General features: G+C 35.0%; 1 protein-coding gene across 4 annotated transcripts in view; it reads right to left on the minus strand.

Annotated features, from left to right (window-relative positions):
- Nucleotides 1-16,763, minus strand: part of LOC143222928 (uncharacterized) — a 50,765-nt gene that overhangs the window by 21,875 nt on the left and 12,127 nt on the right. For all 4 annotated transcript variants that reach the window (XM_076450149.1, XM_076450147.1, XM_076450146.1 and 1 more), the window contains 3 exons: nt 9,787-9,918; nt 9,315-9,420; nt 8,027-8,084 (listed from right to left, as the gene is read on the minus strand). In XM_076450149.1, the coding sequence (XP_076306264.1) occupies nt 8,027-8,084; nt 9,315-9,420; nt 9,787-9,918 (296 nt within the window). The remainder of the gene's footprint in view (nt 1-8,026; nt 8,085-9,314; nt 9,421-9,786; nt 9,919-16,763) is intronic.

The following is a 16,763-nucleotide window of genomic DNA, read 5'->3' on the forward strand; positions in this document are numbered from 1 at the left end:
CAATAGATACACAAGAAGCAATGTGGAACAGCTGAATAAGAAAATTAGGAGACAAATATCACACTAGAACAAGGGAGGTATCCAAGGTGCAAATACCACTGATAAAACCATGCCATTTTCTCTGATATTAAAGAGGAACAGCAGACTGAATGGAAAAGAAGAGAAACAATGAACATGGAGAGTACAGACCATCTTGCAAGAGACTGGGACAAGTGTTATGTGTGAAGCAAGACTGTGGTGACAGAGGAATGATACACTGGTAACTGAGGTTGTCAAAGTAAGGAGGAGAAATGGAAGCAATAGTCAGCTGTGAACTGAAAAAGGATAAGAACTAAAAACAAAGAATAAGCAAGCCAGAAAGGTGCAATAAAAATGATTCAATACAGAATGGATTTGATAATGGATAAAACAGTGGGAAGGAGACAAACAGTACAGGCACAATGGTAAAGACTGGACCAATCCTGACTGAAAGCATCCACTGCCAAAACCAAAGGATGTTGAATCAAGGACTAAAAAAAAAGAGTAGCTTGGAAGTGAGATAGGTGGAAATGCATCCAGAAGAGGAGTACCCCACTGGTTACACACAAATTAAAATACCCAAGGATCAAGAGACCACTTAATGAGAAGAATTTTGCTGGGATGGGACAGTCAATGTCTGTAAATGTATGCAATTTGAGTGGGTTCAGAATAGAAGTTCTAAGTTTCAGAAACAAAGGAAATGGAATTGGGTGTCTCCTTGTCAACTGATATACGAGACAACAGTTGCCTTGTCGGATTATATCATAACCATTTTGCCTTGCATTAAAGGCAGGAAATGATCCAGAGCCCAACAAACAAAGATCAACAACTTCCTAGATATTTATAATTGCTACCCAACCCACAAGAAAAACACCTGTAAAAAGATGTAACTGTGGATAAAGAGAAAGGAGAGGAACACCTATTGTGGTGTTGCCTCTGCTAAGCCACCAGGCAAAAATCAATATGTAGTGGTGGAGGGAGAAAGAAAACAGAGTCATCCAGTGAATCCCATTCATGATTCCACTGATCATGCAACACCTGATGCAAGGTGTGTATGAGAGCTCAACAGAAGAGAATGAGGGTTCACATGGAAGTCAAAGTCTCCAAAAGCAAGAGAATCTTACACACTCAAATATGGAGTCATAAAGAGATTCCATTATTTAAGCTACGGGTAGATGCATGTTAAATAACACTGCATCCCTACCCAGGATATTCCAGAAACACACAAGCCAAGTTTAGAGAAAAAAGTTGAGAAGACAAGCACACAAATGTGTACTACATAAGTGAGTAAGTATCCTCTAGAAACCTTACAGGGAATGATGAATACCTTCACATAGAAGATGGTTGGAGGAAAACTAGTGAAGGAGAATGGAGAGGTACAAATGGAGGTGGGAAAATCTCACAGAGGTGACAGAGTTACAACACTGCACCTATGTCAAAGGCTAAGGTTTGAGAATTGAGAAACAGAAAATCCAAATGATGGTATGTCAAAGCATAATTATCTGATATATGAGGGGGATAAGGCATGCTGACCTCAGAATGTAATGTGCAACAAACTAGTTAGCATGGACCTTGATATTTGGAGAGGAAGGGAAAAACAGAAAATCAGAGGAAGGAGCAGAATAGCAGAGGGAAGAAAAGGAGTCATAAGACAGTCTAAAGGTAATATATCTGTGACACCATATAAAAGAAGGCTGAAAATGGTCAGTGGGCATAGCAAAGGATAGAGGCTATTCAACACTCTTTTTAGCATGAAAAGGAAATATTTGGTCTGGGATCAGGTGGCAGCATAAGCCACATAATGGACTCCAATTCATGAAGTACTAAAACCAAGACCTCTTCAGCCAAAAGTGAGGAGCCTGAAGTTTGAGAGGTACCATAAAAATATATTAAATTGTTGCCAAACAATTAAAAATTGGATTCATCTATAAAAAGTGTCTCCAGTTTTATTTAATCCATTATTTATGGTCTAATACCTATTCAACTTTTAGATTATCTATCCCTTCTTAACAGCAGTTCAGGAGCAATTACTAATTATCTAAAAAAAATTTTGATTACATTACTTTTCTACTTTCAACACTTCTATTACCAACAGTGAGTATCATGTACCTATCCTCTTGGAGACTTGCATGAAGATTGTGTAATTATTTGCAAATAAATTACATTTTTTCTTCAGCCAAAAAGGTATTTCCAAGAGGTACATACCCCCTCTCATAAGCTTAGCTATTCTTGTTTAGTGATGCCCCCTAACTGCAAACATTTTTACTAACTCATGCCATAGACCTCCCCCATGCTGAAATTTGATGATTCAAATACATCTCTCATGTAAATCATCATGTTTCACTTGTTAACCAATAGAAGTATGACATGCTCAGGTGACACTTGCAGCTTCCTCTACGATGCCCTATCTAACCCTCTTCAAAGTTTGGCAGAAGGAGTGAGCACCAGCAGTAGTGGGGAGGAAGAATGGGAGGTGTGAGCAGATGTAAGTACCTACCACAAATACATTTTCAAGGTAGAATAATTATAAGTTCTGATATGGTTCTACCCTTTCTTACAAGATTAGCAAGAATTTCTCATTGAAATGGGAAGGAGATACAAATATCCCCAAAAGCATCAAATGGATACCTCTGAACATCAAAGAAAAATGGAACCACAAAATGTACAAACCAGGTATATTCTTCTCCTTTGTGTATAATGTGAAAAACACAAGGATGGAAAATGCAAGGTGTAATGTGGCTAGGGTGCTGTGGACCATATGTGGCAGGTGCACAGCTTCCAATACCTCTTCTACAGGGAATTGACATCCCATGAGGATAGGATGTAGATCATGCCTTCTTCCCCTCCTGCCAAAGAATTAAGGATTATAATCAGCATCCATTTTGAGATACATATGCGTGTAAGGACTTAGGTGGATTGATGCACTGTAATCCAAAACCTCCTCTGTAGGGAACTGAAATTTCACAAGGGTATGAGAAGGACATCCAATCTAAGGAGTGAACTGCATGTGAGGGCTCAACTTCATGTTAGTGAGAGTATAATTTTGTTTGGTTTATTAATTCACTCTTATAAAAAATCTCGATAGGGAACCACCATCTTGTATTGTTTTATACCAGTAACACATTGTCACTCTACCTTCCCCCCCCAAATAATTATAGTCATTGACATGGAATCTATCCAGGAGGTGGCCTCCATGGTTCACCACCCCAACAAATTGAAAGTGGAAAGAACTTGGGTGTTGTGCAGTCTAAAGGGCAGTCATCACTAGAGACAGTGCAATGGGTTATCATGAAACCTTATTTTGAAAAGCAGATCATACCGAATTCTTCATTTAATGCTTGATAGGGAAGAGTAGGTATCCTTATCTGCTTCACCCATGTTGAACATGAGTGGTACAGTCCAGAACAAACATATTTGTGAAGCAAGTATCATAAGGTTATTCATCTACAGGAAATCTTGTGGAACACCCCCTCTCTACCCTGACTGTGCAAAGCCATGGATTAGAGCAGGCAGTCAACATGGCATACACTGCAGGTTAATAGTTAAAGAATACTTTGTTAGGCACTACTTGCTACAGAACAGGATCCAAGAGCAAAGCAAGGGCCTCTTGTAAGAAAAGAAAGCATTAAGAAAGACTTATCCAGTGTCCATGCTGCACTGAAGTGTGAAGTATAGTCACAGGTAATAAGGATTACTCCAAAAATACAAAAACTGTGACGTGATAGAGATAATGAGTGATGAATGCTTGTGTGGTAAACAACATGCCTGAAGGTAGAATATTCTTCAGGATTGATGTAGAGGAAAAAAAGCGATTAGGCAAACGAGAAGGCAACATGAGGAACAAGCCATGGATAAACCATGAAGCCCAATTGAGAATGATAAAGGGAAAAAGATCCAGGGAGGAAGAGGGTTAATCAGAAGAAATAGCCTGGAATGACAACAACAAATTGTACGTACCAGAATAAAAGTCCATATGGAATTTGATAAGGTTAAAAAAGGAAAAAGAAAATTATGAGAAAATGAGTTAAGATCACAAGAAGATGAAGACAAGAAAGTAAGGAATGAACTGGAGACTGGAGAGGACATGGACTGTGGTACAATGAGCAAGGGACAGCATAGAAAATATGTAACATCAATACCATTTGCAAGTAAAGGGGAGAATGCTCTATGAGGGAAAGGGGAAATAAGGAACACTAGGCAAGATGAGCAAACCAGAGGTAATGGAATGGAGTACAACACATGAACGTCCAATCCTGAAGCACTGAAATATGGAGGTGGCCTGTGCAACAACAACAAAAAAAAAAGAAATAAAGGATAACAACAGGGAAAGGAAAGATGTTTTTAATAACAAATAACTAAAGAAATGAGAAAAAGCAAGTGATGCCTGACCTGAGAACCAGACTATGCCACCAGAGACTGGACAGTAGACAGGCATGAAAATGAATAAGAAAGAAAGATGGAATGCAGTTAAAATAAAAAATGAAGGGACTATTCTGATAAAACCATGACAGGGACATTCTAAGCTGTCAACTAGTTATTGATGTTATATATTGAAGTAATAGTACATAAGGGACCATTTAGAAAATGGAAAGAGGAACCACTGTGTTTGATTCAGTATACAAGCCATATCTTAGCAAAATAAAAAGATGTGTTTTTTTATATTACAGCTTGTCAATATTGATAACTTGAGTTTGTAATTCATATGAAACAAAAGACTTAGTAATTATTTTAATATTTAGTTTTAAACTAAGAATTTAACTCATATATATAAATAACATTTGAATTATAATCTACAATTTATACCAAACTTACAGAAGGTAAGTACAACATTTGAATATCGTCGAATAATCAAAATTTGATTTTGACCAACTTGTGATACATATTTCAGTCCTGAGCAGAATGACTAGATTTATATTACTATTACTGGGCATAGTATGGCTTTTCTAGTTTTATAAACTTTATACTTGACTTGATGGATTACAACCAGTGTAATTAGTGTTCCCACCACAGATCGTTGATTTCTGTAGTAATTATCTTTTGTATCCTTTCCTCACTATTTTCAATATCAAATATGTATTTATCAGTATAGTTATATGTAAATCATGCTTACGAAATGTATTAACTTAAACTAGATTTTTTTCCATAAACATGTTTGTCAGTAAAGCTAATGTATCAATACAGCTGCATTTATTAGTAGTAATATATATAGTCTGAGTGACAATAACTGAGGCTCTGGCACTTTTAACTGAAATAGATGAGTAATTGTGTTAAATGGTTGGTGTTTTAATCTGGTTTCTGATGCTACTTTAACTTCAAAGTGAGTCTGAATAAAGACCGCAATGAAAAATGCATTTACACACATTGACATTGTATCATCAGAGGATAACAGAAAGAACAAATAATTTTGAATTCTGATTGCAAAGCCATTCATACACAAGTATTTTAATATTGCATTCTGTCTCAGTACTGTGATGAATTACAAACAGTGCAGTTGTCACTTGTCTGGAAAGAAAAGACCGAATTCGATATTGTACTTTTTGGTTAATTTATGTTGTATTTTGGTTTGTTCGTTTTTTAAAAAACATCTTTACTATTTACAGAGTTTATTATTACATAAAACATTTCACAACAGCTTGCTCAATTTTAGTTGTATTTACTTCACTGAGATTTCACATCATAGTTTCATACATTAGTTTTCCAAGTAATTACAAGTAGCTTCAGCACATTCCAGATAAAGAGTGTGATTCAAAACTACAAGTAACTTTGGATTACTACACCTCAATTTCAAGCCCTGGAGATACACATATCAATATAGCTCAAAGCATCAGTATTGACGGATGCATTAAAAAAAGTGTTTACATAATATGGGGTAGTTTACAAGTTCAAGTTACTTCTTACCAAATAAAAGATATAAAAAAAAATCTATCTACAACACATACTAAATATACAATTTTTACATAAAATATCAGTTCTCTATAAATAATCCTAAAACAAAGTAATTAAGCTTGTAAAACAACTGTCTTTTTAAACTCCTTTTTTTTAGCAGCCTAAGAGATTTTATGAACTTAGGAGCACATATAAAAATGAATGTAGTAATGTTTCAGTTACACCATATCTGCTACATCCAGTACTGATATGGCAATGTTGCTCAATATGATAGTTTTTTCTTGCTCCTGTGCAGAAAGTGTTATTTTCCAATTGCTTATGTCCAAAATAAGTGGAAAAGAGCTATTTTTCTCTCCCAACTTTGCTTTTGTGACCTGGGTAATGAAATTTTCAAATTTACCCATTTTCCAGAACATTCCAGGTAGATTCAGTGCTGAGTAGCTGATAGAGAATTTTCTTAAACTTAAGAATTTTCAAGAACTTTCTAGAATGTTGTAGAACTTACGAGAATTTTCTAGAACCTTTTAGAATTTTCAAGAGCTTTCCATGGTAATATATATACAGGAGCTCACCACTTACCACTTCAGTTTAGTTCTAGCTGCCTAAGTAAGCACATAGACCTATCTGATTTTATCAGAGATGGCATCAAAAAGCTACGAGCATTCTCCAGATGCATTCTGCTGTGTATGTGGCTAATTTATCAAGACAAGAGCAAAAAAGTACTTTGTGACAGCATCTACTAAAATGTGTGAAGCCTACAAGGCAAATTTCGGCATGCCTGTCGGGAATCAAGGCAAACCATGGGCACCTCATTTTACCTGCAAGCACTGCAAAAAAAACTCTAGAAGGTAAGATGGACAATATTTGCTTGCTTGAATAGTAAGATTTTATATTATACAAAGTTTAGACCTTTTAAAATTTAAATATCTTTTTTTTTAAATTTCCAATAGTATAGGAAAAATATTACATATAAAATATTTTGCATGAGCCTCTTACACATTAGTTGCAGATGAAATAAATTTATTTTTCATAATTTTATTTTGCTCTTTTGCAGGATGGTACAGAGGGGAAAAGAGTCATGAAGTTTGCTATTCTAAGAATTTGGCATGAATCACTGACCACTCAAAGCAACTGCCACTTCTGCATGGTGGACCCTTCCAAATGTTCGGCTGGCAAGAATGCATCTGCTATCATGTATCTGGACCTACCATCATCCATCACCCCAGTGACACACTGCCCTGAGCTCCCTGTACCCACTATGCTAGAGAGAAAGCAGCCATCCTCAGAAGAGAGCAGCAAATCAGAAGAGGAGGTAGACATTAAAGATCCAAATTACAATTTCAGAGGTGCAGTTGGTGAAAGAAACCCATTACTACTCCAACCAAAGAGACCTCAATGACTTGATCAGAGATCTTGGTCTAACAAAGTCGAATGCCAAGCTTTTGACATCTAGGCTCAAGGAGTGGGATTTGTTAGATGAAAGTGTACAAGTCACAAATCAGAGGAAGCATCACCAACATTTTTCAAGCTTCTTCACTCATCAAGATGAGCTCTGCTTCTGCCACAATGGTGCCAGCCTGTGCAAAACATGATGGGAGACTATATTTGGGGGCTGATACGTGAAAGTGATTTACATTGCAGTCACACATCTTAAAAAACTACTCACTTCTAAACATTTTTGTATAACTTTAGTATAAATACATGTAAATCTCGATTCATATGTTGTTTTATTCAGATCTTATGTAAATGAAAACGTGCAAATATGCCCATTTTTACATAGAAAATACATTAATTTCTAAATTTCGTTATCCAGGTCACAAAAGCAAAGTTTAAAGGGAATAATGGCCATTTTCTATACTTTTACAACATAAGCAATTAAGAAAAAAAACACATACTATCCAGGAACAAAATATGTGTCACATAGTGTAATCAAACGCTTAAATGACAATTGTTTCAGCATGAATGACATGAAGTTGAACAGTTCAAATCATCAAAAAAAGTTTATGATTTTTTATTAATGTCAACTTCTTTACCTTTCAATAGATTATTTATCAGTGATACCAGTCTTTCCTTAGGGGTAAAATATTTTTTTGATATTTAAAAGGAATGCATTAAAACATACCTATCATTGATGAATGTCCAAGCCATCTGAACCATTTTCTGTAGTTTTTGTTTATCACCTGGAACAAATTCTCCCAAAACTTAATATTTCAAAGTTTTCTAAATACACTTAACTAAATTTAAATATAAGTTTGTTTGAACACAATGTTTAATATAAACTATTTTTGTATATATTTCAGATAAAAAAAAACTAATATAAATACATCAGGTTTTTAAATACAACAATTTATGCATCTACAAATAAAATAATTCCTAAAACTAAAAAAATTAAACACACACATGGTTGAGTACACTATATTATTAAAATGATTTTTAATATGCAAATCAGTAAGTCACATGACAGCCACAGCTGATATAAAGCTGTCAGGACAGCATATATCAAAACTAAATTCTGATAGCTTGGTACTTTTGTAGGAAAGGTATGTTATAGCCCTTTCTGACACAAAATATTAATACACTTAGACCATGAAAGATGTGTTTAGATATGGAGATTAGAGATTACATGATGGGTATATTCCTTGTACTTCATGGTTTTGGACAACAGTTGAATTACAGATCAACTTGGAAGTCTAGGGTCATTAAGAGAGAATCCCGCAACAATCTGTAATCCAGCTATGGTAATCAAAGTGTGACATTTTTAGCAGGCGAGCTTTCACAAACAAAAACGTCAAAGACAACAGCCATTTATACGCCTTAAATTACAGCAAGCAAAGTGATCATAAAAGATCTGTCTAAAAAAGCAAGATACATCGTGTGTAGACAAATTTTTTTCCATGAAATAATGTTTTAACCATTACATATCTTAAGCATCCGGAGAATGAAATGGATATGTATGCTATTCCATATTTAAGATACAAGGGTTGAGTTATTGGATGCAATGCCTAAAGACTTCTGTGACAAGATTGTCACAACAGGTTCTGGAAAACTATCATTCTTATACACTAGGTGTATTATGGAATACTAGCAAGAAGGAGTGGTGTGCTTTAAAAGTTGACAAACTTGTGACTGTAAACAACATGGTAAGGCTAGAATATCAACTTCACATTGTTACATATGCTAGTTTCACAAAAGTAATTCAAAATTAACTATAAATCTATATAGCTATAAGATAGTAACATATTTTGGTTACATTCTTTACATTTTAATGTGTTATGAGTTATGATTAAGGGTTTTAACATATTTCAATTTCATTACTTATACAATAAGAATTACTTATTTTCATATTATTGAGGTAATTTGTAGAGAAAACTGAAGTGTCATGATACAACTTATAATATAAAAAAATTTACCTTTTAATGATTTTGCATATTTCAAAAGATGTCCATAAGGATGGTCTACTTGTAGATCAAACTTGATAGTCTGAAGAAGAATCCTTTCCAATGTCATTACTTCTTCCTACAAACAAGTAATTTTGTTGGATATTTATTTGAGAAAAACAAATTAACTTGTCTACTGGTTTGCTAAATGTGCTTATTTCCTTGAAACCAAAACAATATGATTTTGAAATAATACCGACATCTTCAATTTTGTTCTGATTGTTGTAATATACAAATCAACTCTGCAGGTCAATATCTTTTTATATTTTTACGTGAAAGTCAAAAACACTATAAAGGGTTTTTTACATATATATCTCTATCTTTTAAAATAAGGTGATCAGTTCATAATGTCCTATGAAAGTGAACTATTTTTTCACATTGTTAATTTAAACAAAAATAAATAATTACTCATCAGCAATGTAAGTAATATTGTTAGTTACAATACCTTTGGGTCTTCTCCAAACTGTAGGAATTGCTGTTCTGTTAAAAGGCTTCGAGCTGTTTTGATAATGTCCTTACATTTCTTAGGAGTTTCTTCGACTTTACCAGCAAGAAATAAGCAGCAGCACGCAGTAACCTGATAATACAAAAACACAAAAAATAAATTACACAATTACGTGATGCATTTTGCTTATATGTGTATTTATATTTCACTTTTATGTATAAGGTAACAAGTGATAATCTGACTTGTATACAGGCATAAACCCATGACAAAATAATTTTAATGCTAGCTTTTAAGGTATTTGAATTTACAAAGTAAATGCCTCACTCAATTTTATTTTATTTACTATCAGTATATATATTAAAGATATCTAAGTTTAAATCTTCAAAATGTGGTGTTTCAACTTTCATTTCCCAATCTAAATTATTCTTGTGTCTTGTATTATGAAGATCTTTATGGAACAATGTAACAGGTACACCAATCTTAAGAAAGAATTAACATCAAGTCAATATTCAAGTGAATTTATAACTAACAAAATTATAACACACTCTTTTGTTTTCAGATATATTAAATGTTAGGACCAGAACCCTCTCCAAATTGTAGGACTGCTGTTTTTTTTTTAAAAGATTGTGAGCTGTCTTGATAAAATTTGCATCTTTTGACAATGCAATTATTATAAAATTTCAGGGAAACTACTGTACATAAACTACACGTATTGTGTCAATTAAAAATTGTGTATCTAGATTATCCAGTACAGATATACAGTGCTCCCCTATGTGATTTACAATCTTGGTCTATCTTTCTTTCTACAAACAGCAAGTGAGAAATTATGCATTGTAGATATCTTTACTAAACTTTTATTCATCCATGCAAGGAGTAGTATATTGTCCTTCTGTTAACATACAACCCCACCCTTATCGGAGCGATGTCTTCCAGTTTCAAAGATGGTGGGAATACATGGTTGACTTGCACAGTTCCACAAGTTTGTTTCTGGTTTGCAAACAAATGACTAGATACTGGTACTCCATTGTAAAAGTTTTCCATTTATACATTGTAATTCTGACCATACAAAGGTCTAAGGTCATCATCACAAATTTGAATGATGGACCATTCCATACCACAGTAAAGATTACAGTTACAAACGTACTCTGAACCTGATTCATAAAGTGTGTAACACTTCATACTATACTTGTCTGGTTTCTGAAGGTAAAAGACTCTAAATGTGAGCCCCCCCCTCCATTTCAATATCCCCTCATCTAATAACAAGTGCTTTTTAGTCACTTATAGTGTGTGGAACTTCTCTATGATATGATTATAAACAGAACACTTTGTACAGACTTTCATTACACGAGTTGGGTTGTGAATCATTATTGTTAAAATGTAGAAACTTAGCAATCATAAGGAATCTGTTTCATGATATGACACTATTGAAATATAGTGTGGCTAACACAGCATTTATAGTTTAATACATATTTAGCTAAGGATTTTTATTACAAAAGTAAGGAAAACAAGTCCAAGAAATTTCCACATTTCTTAGATGACATATTTTCAGAAATGAGCGTGAGATTTCGCCTTCAGTGATGTGTGTAAGAAATTGTGAAGCACAGAAGTCAGTTTCTCGAAAATGCAGATCTATAAAATCATCTGTTAGAATAAGACAAATAGTCAATAGGGTCAGCATTATCAAGAAGTTGGACAAGTAGGCCAGGGGTGCCTGTGAATGCAGGGATATTTGGCTGTACAATATTTTCACTCCAGCCCTGTTCAAGATCACCTCAATCTCTATTAAAATTCCTACTTTTACCCCTTCCACAGCCATATTCTCTACCATGGTCAGTTCTGTTCTCCATCAGAAGCCAGTACATCAGGTGGGGGATCAGCATCATTTCTACTGGCTTCTTCACTAACTTGTTCTTTTTCATCATTGATAATCATTCCATTCTCATTTCAGTTTGATTCAGCACTATCAGAATTATCATCTGTTTTTAAAAATTTCTGTCTCTGAGTCACTATCATTGAAAATATCTTCCAAAAACATCAGGAACATCAAGATATTGGCATATTCTCATGGGTACTGGCATCTTAAATTTCTGGCATACATCTCATGTAAATCATTCACTGAATAGCTTAGCAATCTTCAGTATATGATGAATACTTCACAGCATGTCACCATCTTACAATCAAAGTGTACAAAACCTAAACCTACTTGTTTTTTTTAGCAATGAGTATTATTTTTCTGTCACTCACTGAAAATTATATTTTTTATATACAGTGTCTGTTAACATTTATTTATATTCTTAAGTATTGAAACATTGTTTGTATATTTTGACAAGTTAAGATTTTTCTAAACTGAAAATGTATTCTGAATAATAAACACTTCCATTGACACTACATTTATTCCTCAATCTCTAGGATTTCCACTCTCTGCTTATCTTGGCATTGAGAATGCTTGCTCCAGTCTTTTATATTCCACTCAAATGTCTTTTCAAAGCACCTTCTATCTAGATAGTGTATATAAGCTCTCATCCCAATGATGTAATCACTTTATTCAATACATAACCCAGCTTTTAATGGGAAGGTACAGTGTCAATGGAGGTAAGTTTTATTGGAAATATATTTTCAGTTTAGGAAAATGTTAAATTCCAAAACATACTTATCACCTACTGACACTACAAATAGAATCCCATATTCAGAAAGTGAATGAACAGATGTAGGCATGATCCAAGGTGTGTACCAAAAGAAAAACTAGTAAAAAAGTATGGGAACTGCACCACATCCAGAAGAGGTATGCTATTCATAATTCCTACATCAAAGGTGAAATAGAATGTGAATAATTATCAGTACAGGCCAGCCCCAATCAGATAGCAAAGATTCTTCAACATGGGGTTGGAATCAAGAGGTGATAATATCCTGTGTTGGTGGCCAGGGCTATTGGACTTCAATGTTAGACACACACACTTCGATTGGATCCCAACCTGTGGCCACAGATTGATGCATTTCACACCACCATTATCACGACAAGAAAGTAAGCAACACCTAAGAGGACATTCTTTCTCCTCCACCAAGAAAAGTCCAAAAAGGCAACACCTCAGGTTTTGAATGATGTGATTGCCTATGCCATACTCAACCAAAGAAACAGAATTCATATAGTCTGGAATTATGAACATTCATTCCACTCACAAACCAAGTAGACAAAGAGTATTCTGTTTGTCCCTGGAATTATGAAGGTGAAGTAAAATCTGCCCTCAATAAAGAACCTAGAATAGGAGCATTTTGTATTCTAAATTATGAGGAAATAGTGGACCATGTTTCACAAGTAATATAAAAAAACCAATGTTGATCAAAAAGTAGGGCCATGCACTCCACAACTGAATAGCTTCATGTCAAATCTGAACCAGAACTGTGAGTAGGCTCCTATGGAGGCTGGTGCCACTCCTACTGACATCTGAGAAGAATACCCAACTTCATCTTCTTTTCCAAAAGTAGAGGAACACACTTGAACACTCTGTAGGAAAAGCATCTGTCTGCCACCCCAATGACTAGAAGTTGAGGATGGTAAGGACTCCAGAGTTTCCTTACTAGAGTCTGAGGTGATAAAACAATTTAGGGAGTTCTGAGGAACAGTGTTCGAGAAATGGTGAAATAGGTGAACATTTTTCAAAACAAACCGATCCCAGTCTATTCAACCTGAAAATTGGTAGGGACAGGCAGGATCATATTTAACTATACACATGACAGTACATGAATGACAATCTATAATAAGGTAATACCATCCAGTAGACACTTAGATAGTTTATGGAGCCCCTCATTTTAACAGAGCCTGTTGTAACCTGTAGTAATTACAGAGAATGTGGTTGCTAGTGCACAATTGCAAAGTGAAAGCATACTTGTCTGGACAACATTCACTACAGAGCTGGACCCAGTGGAAAATAAAGGGACCCTGGAAATAAAAGAGTATATGATTAAGGAAAATACTCACCTCTGGTTCAAGTCTGACTGATATGGTCAAATAGCTATAAGGGTAGTCTAAAACCCTCACTTGCATGAAACTTCCAGATCATGCAAGTGAAGAGATAGGAAAGTATTAGAAGTAGTCCACATAGCAGCCTGCACAATGTCTTCCAGAAGGCAATTCAACTTGGTGGTTAATAGAGATATGATTATTCTGATAAGATGTGACAAGTAAAAGCTTCCTCTCTTGTAACAATAAGGCCATCTGAATTAACCTGAAAAGCCACCTTGAAAGGGTAATAGGAATGAGTCATGTGAAATAGAAAGATCCCAACAAATGAACAATCAGTTCCTACTATTTGAAATGAGCCATATAACACTTAAGAGCCCTGACAGTAAATAACAAATAATAAGGATGGAAATGGTCTTAAAAGGTGTGAAATGGCTGGAAGATAGGTTGGTAAGAAGGATCATTCTGCCTTCTTTAGCTGCCAGTCTTAGGAAGAAAAACTATTGGGGTAAAGCAGGACAAATGTGGAATGATAAAGAGTCCTATGAACATGGATTGCAAAGAACTTAGACTGACAATGTCTACAGGCCAACAATAACAAAAGAAAATACAATTTAAGTGAAACAAAGAACACAAAGCGAAAGGACATGACAATGCATGTAAAATTTCTGTAAAATCCCAATTCAGTAATTGAAAAGGTCATTTCAGTCAGAGTATGAAACGATTTTAGTAGACCTGATAGAACTATGGATTCAAAAACCTTCCAATACTTAGAATACCTGAGAGTAGTGTATAAAGATGCCTTATATAAAGCTACCTTAAACAAAACAAGAAGCAAGATCCTTGTCACATACTAAAGTTAAAAAAAAGGGATATGATAAATACTTTTATATGAGGAAGGTTTAAATTCCTTTTAATACACAATTGACATTAAATATTCCAATTCCACTGATAAATTATTGTGGTTGACTGACAGAGATTTAGTCAAGTAAAGAGATACCTTAAGTCAGGCAAAATACTGCATAACTTCCAAACATGAATACTGAGATTCCAATCTTGTGAGTGGAGAATGTGTGATCGAGGTTCACTCAACAGAGATTTCCATGAGGGATAATGAGAGGTGGATATTTCTGCAGATACTGAAGAAGTGGAAAACATGCTTAAGCTGGCCAATAAGGTACAACCAATAGAACTTGACAGGTAGTGGAAAGAATCATAATCACATCCCAAGACAATAGCCAAATCAGGAATACAGATGTAAACTTATCCACTTCTGACAGAATACATTTATTGCAAACATTTGTGAATGAGATATTGGGGACCAAAACAACTTCAGCTGACACTTCCAGTGAGTTACAAAAGCATCAATAGTTGGAGATATAAAATGAGAACAAATCCACTGAAAAACCATGCAATGAGGCATCCATTCCACAGAACGAATCTGAATGGGTTGACCAAAGTGATTGCTAATTAAATTCATTATTCCTAGAATATGATGTGCTAAAAGACCAATATGATGAAAATGAGCCAATTATAGAAGATCCAAAGTATGAAAACAAAAACATTAAGAATATGTGCCTCTTTGACAAGAAATCTGAGATACAACCACAGAATTGTGGGAATGTATCATGACAGTTTTTCCATTCAAGAGAGACAAACATTGAACCATCACCCAATGTACTGCAAGAAGTTTGAGAACATTGATATAGAGAGTAGACTTGCTTTCTGTCCAAACTACCTCAAAGATAAGCCTCGCAATCCTAAAGACATGCATTTGTGAAAAGAGGAATCTTGGGACAAGATGGTACAACAGGTACTCCAATAGTAGTTTTGCTCCGATCCAATCACCACTACCAATCAATGATGTTGCTTTGGATAATGAGATGGGATGATCCAAAATATCAGAATGCATGATTTATTGGTTGTGTGTGATGACTGAAAAGACCTTATATGCTTGTCCCAAAGAGATGAGAGGTATAATGGATGCCCACTCACATTTCCAAATGAGAGAGAAAATCACCCACACAGTATGAGGAAACAGAAGTAAAAGCCTGATAACTTTCTCCATGGCCTGAACCATGAGAAGGGTTTGTTGAGTATAACTTAAATGAATATTGAAAAACACACCCAAATGGACAAGATAACATGTCAGTGACAAAATATATTTCTCCAATCAGATAATGAAACCTGCTTTTATGGATTCTGAAAGGATAATCTGAGAGTGTTGTACTGCTAATTGATGGGATAGAGCCAGAAGGAGTTAGCCATCCATATAATAACATGTGCTCAAGTGCAAGGAATGCAGGTACCAAGAAAACCTTAAACAACTCTGCAGATTACATGAAATGCTGATGGAAAAACAAAAGGAAGAGCCTGGAACTGTAGCACCTGACCTTTCTGAACAAACTTGAGAAACCTCCACAAAGATTCTGCTCCATGAATATGAAGAAAAGCATTAATAACATCTAACTTGATCATCCAGAGCCCTGGTGAAAAGTGACATCATAGACTGAGGAAATATTTCATTGTGAAGCTAGGAAGATGTAAAGAGTGGTTGAGTTAAGATAGATAGATTGATACCATGAAAAATGGACTAAAATCCTGGAAGAATGGGATCAATCCTCTATACTGTCTCTTTTACTAACAACTATCTTATGGCCTGGGAATGAAGCTCCATTCACTGTGGATTTTTTGAATGTGAAAAGACAATACGCTGAATAGGTAATGGTGGAGGTCATTTAAATTGAATGACCAATCCTCAATCCAGAGCCTGTAGTACCCATGGATCCCTGGTGAATTCCAGGTGTCCAGGAAGCAATTTAATCATCCTCCCACTGCTCTTTTATTCCAGTGATAGTCACTGATGCTGTTATCATCAATACACCCAATAAGAAGATCCTTGAAAATACAGATGGATCCTAATATGGGAACAAAAGGAGGGTGTCAGGAAGCACTGTGGGCTGATGTTCCTAAATTAGAGCCAGAAAGACTACAAGCCAAGGAAGATAAAGAATAATGT

This window comes from Tachypleus tridentatus, chromosome 8 (assembly GCF_004210375.1).
Source record: "Tachypleus tridentatus isolate NWPU-2018 chromosome 8, ASM421037v1, whole genome shotgun sequence".
In the NCBI taxonomy this organism is placed as follows: domain Eukaryota; kingdom Metazoa; phylum Arthropoda; class Merostomata; order Xiphosura; family Limulidae; genus Tachypleus; species Tachypleus tridentatus.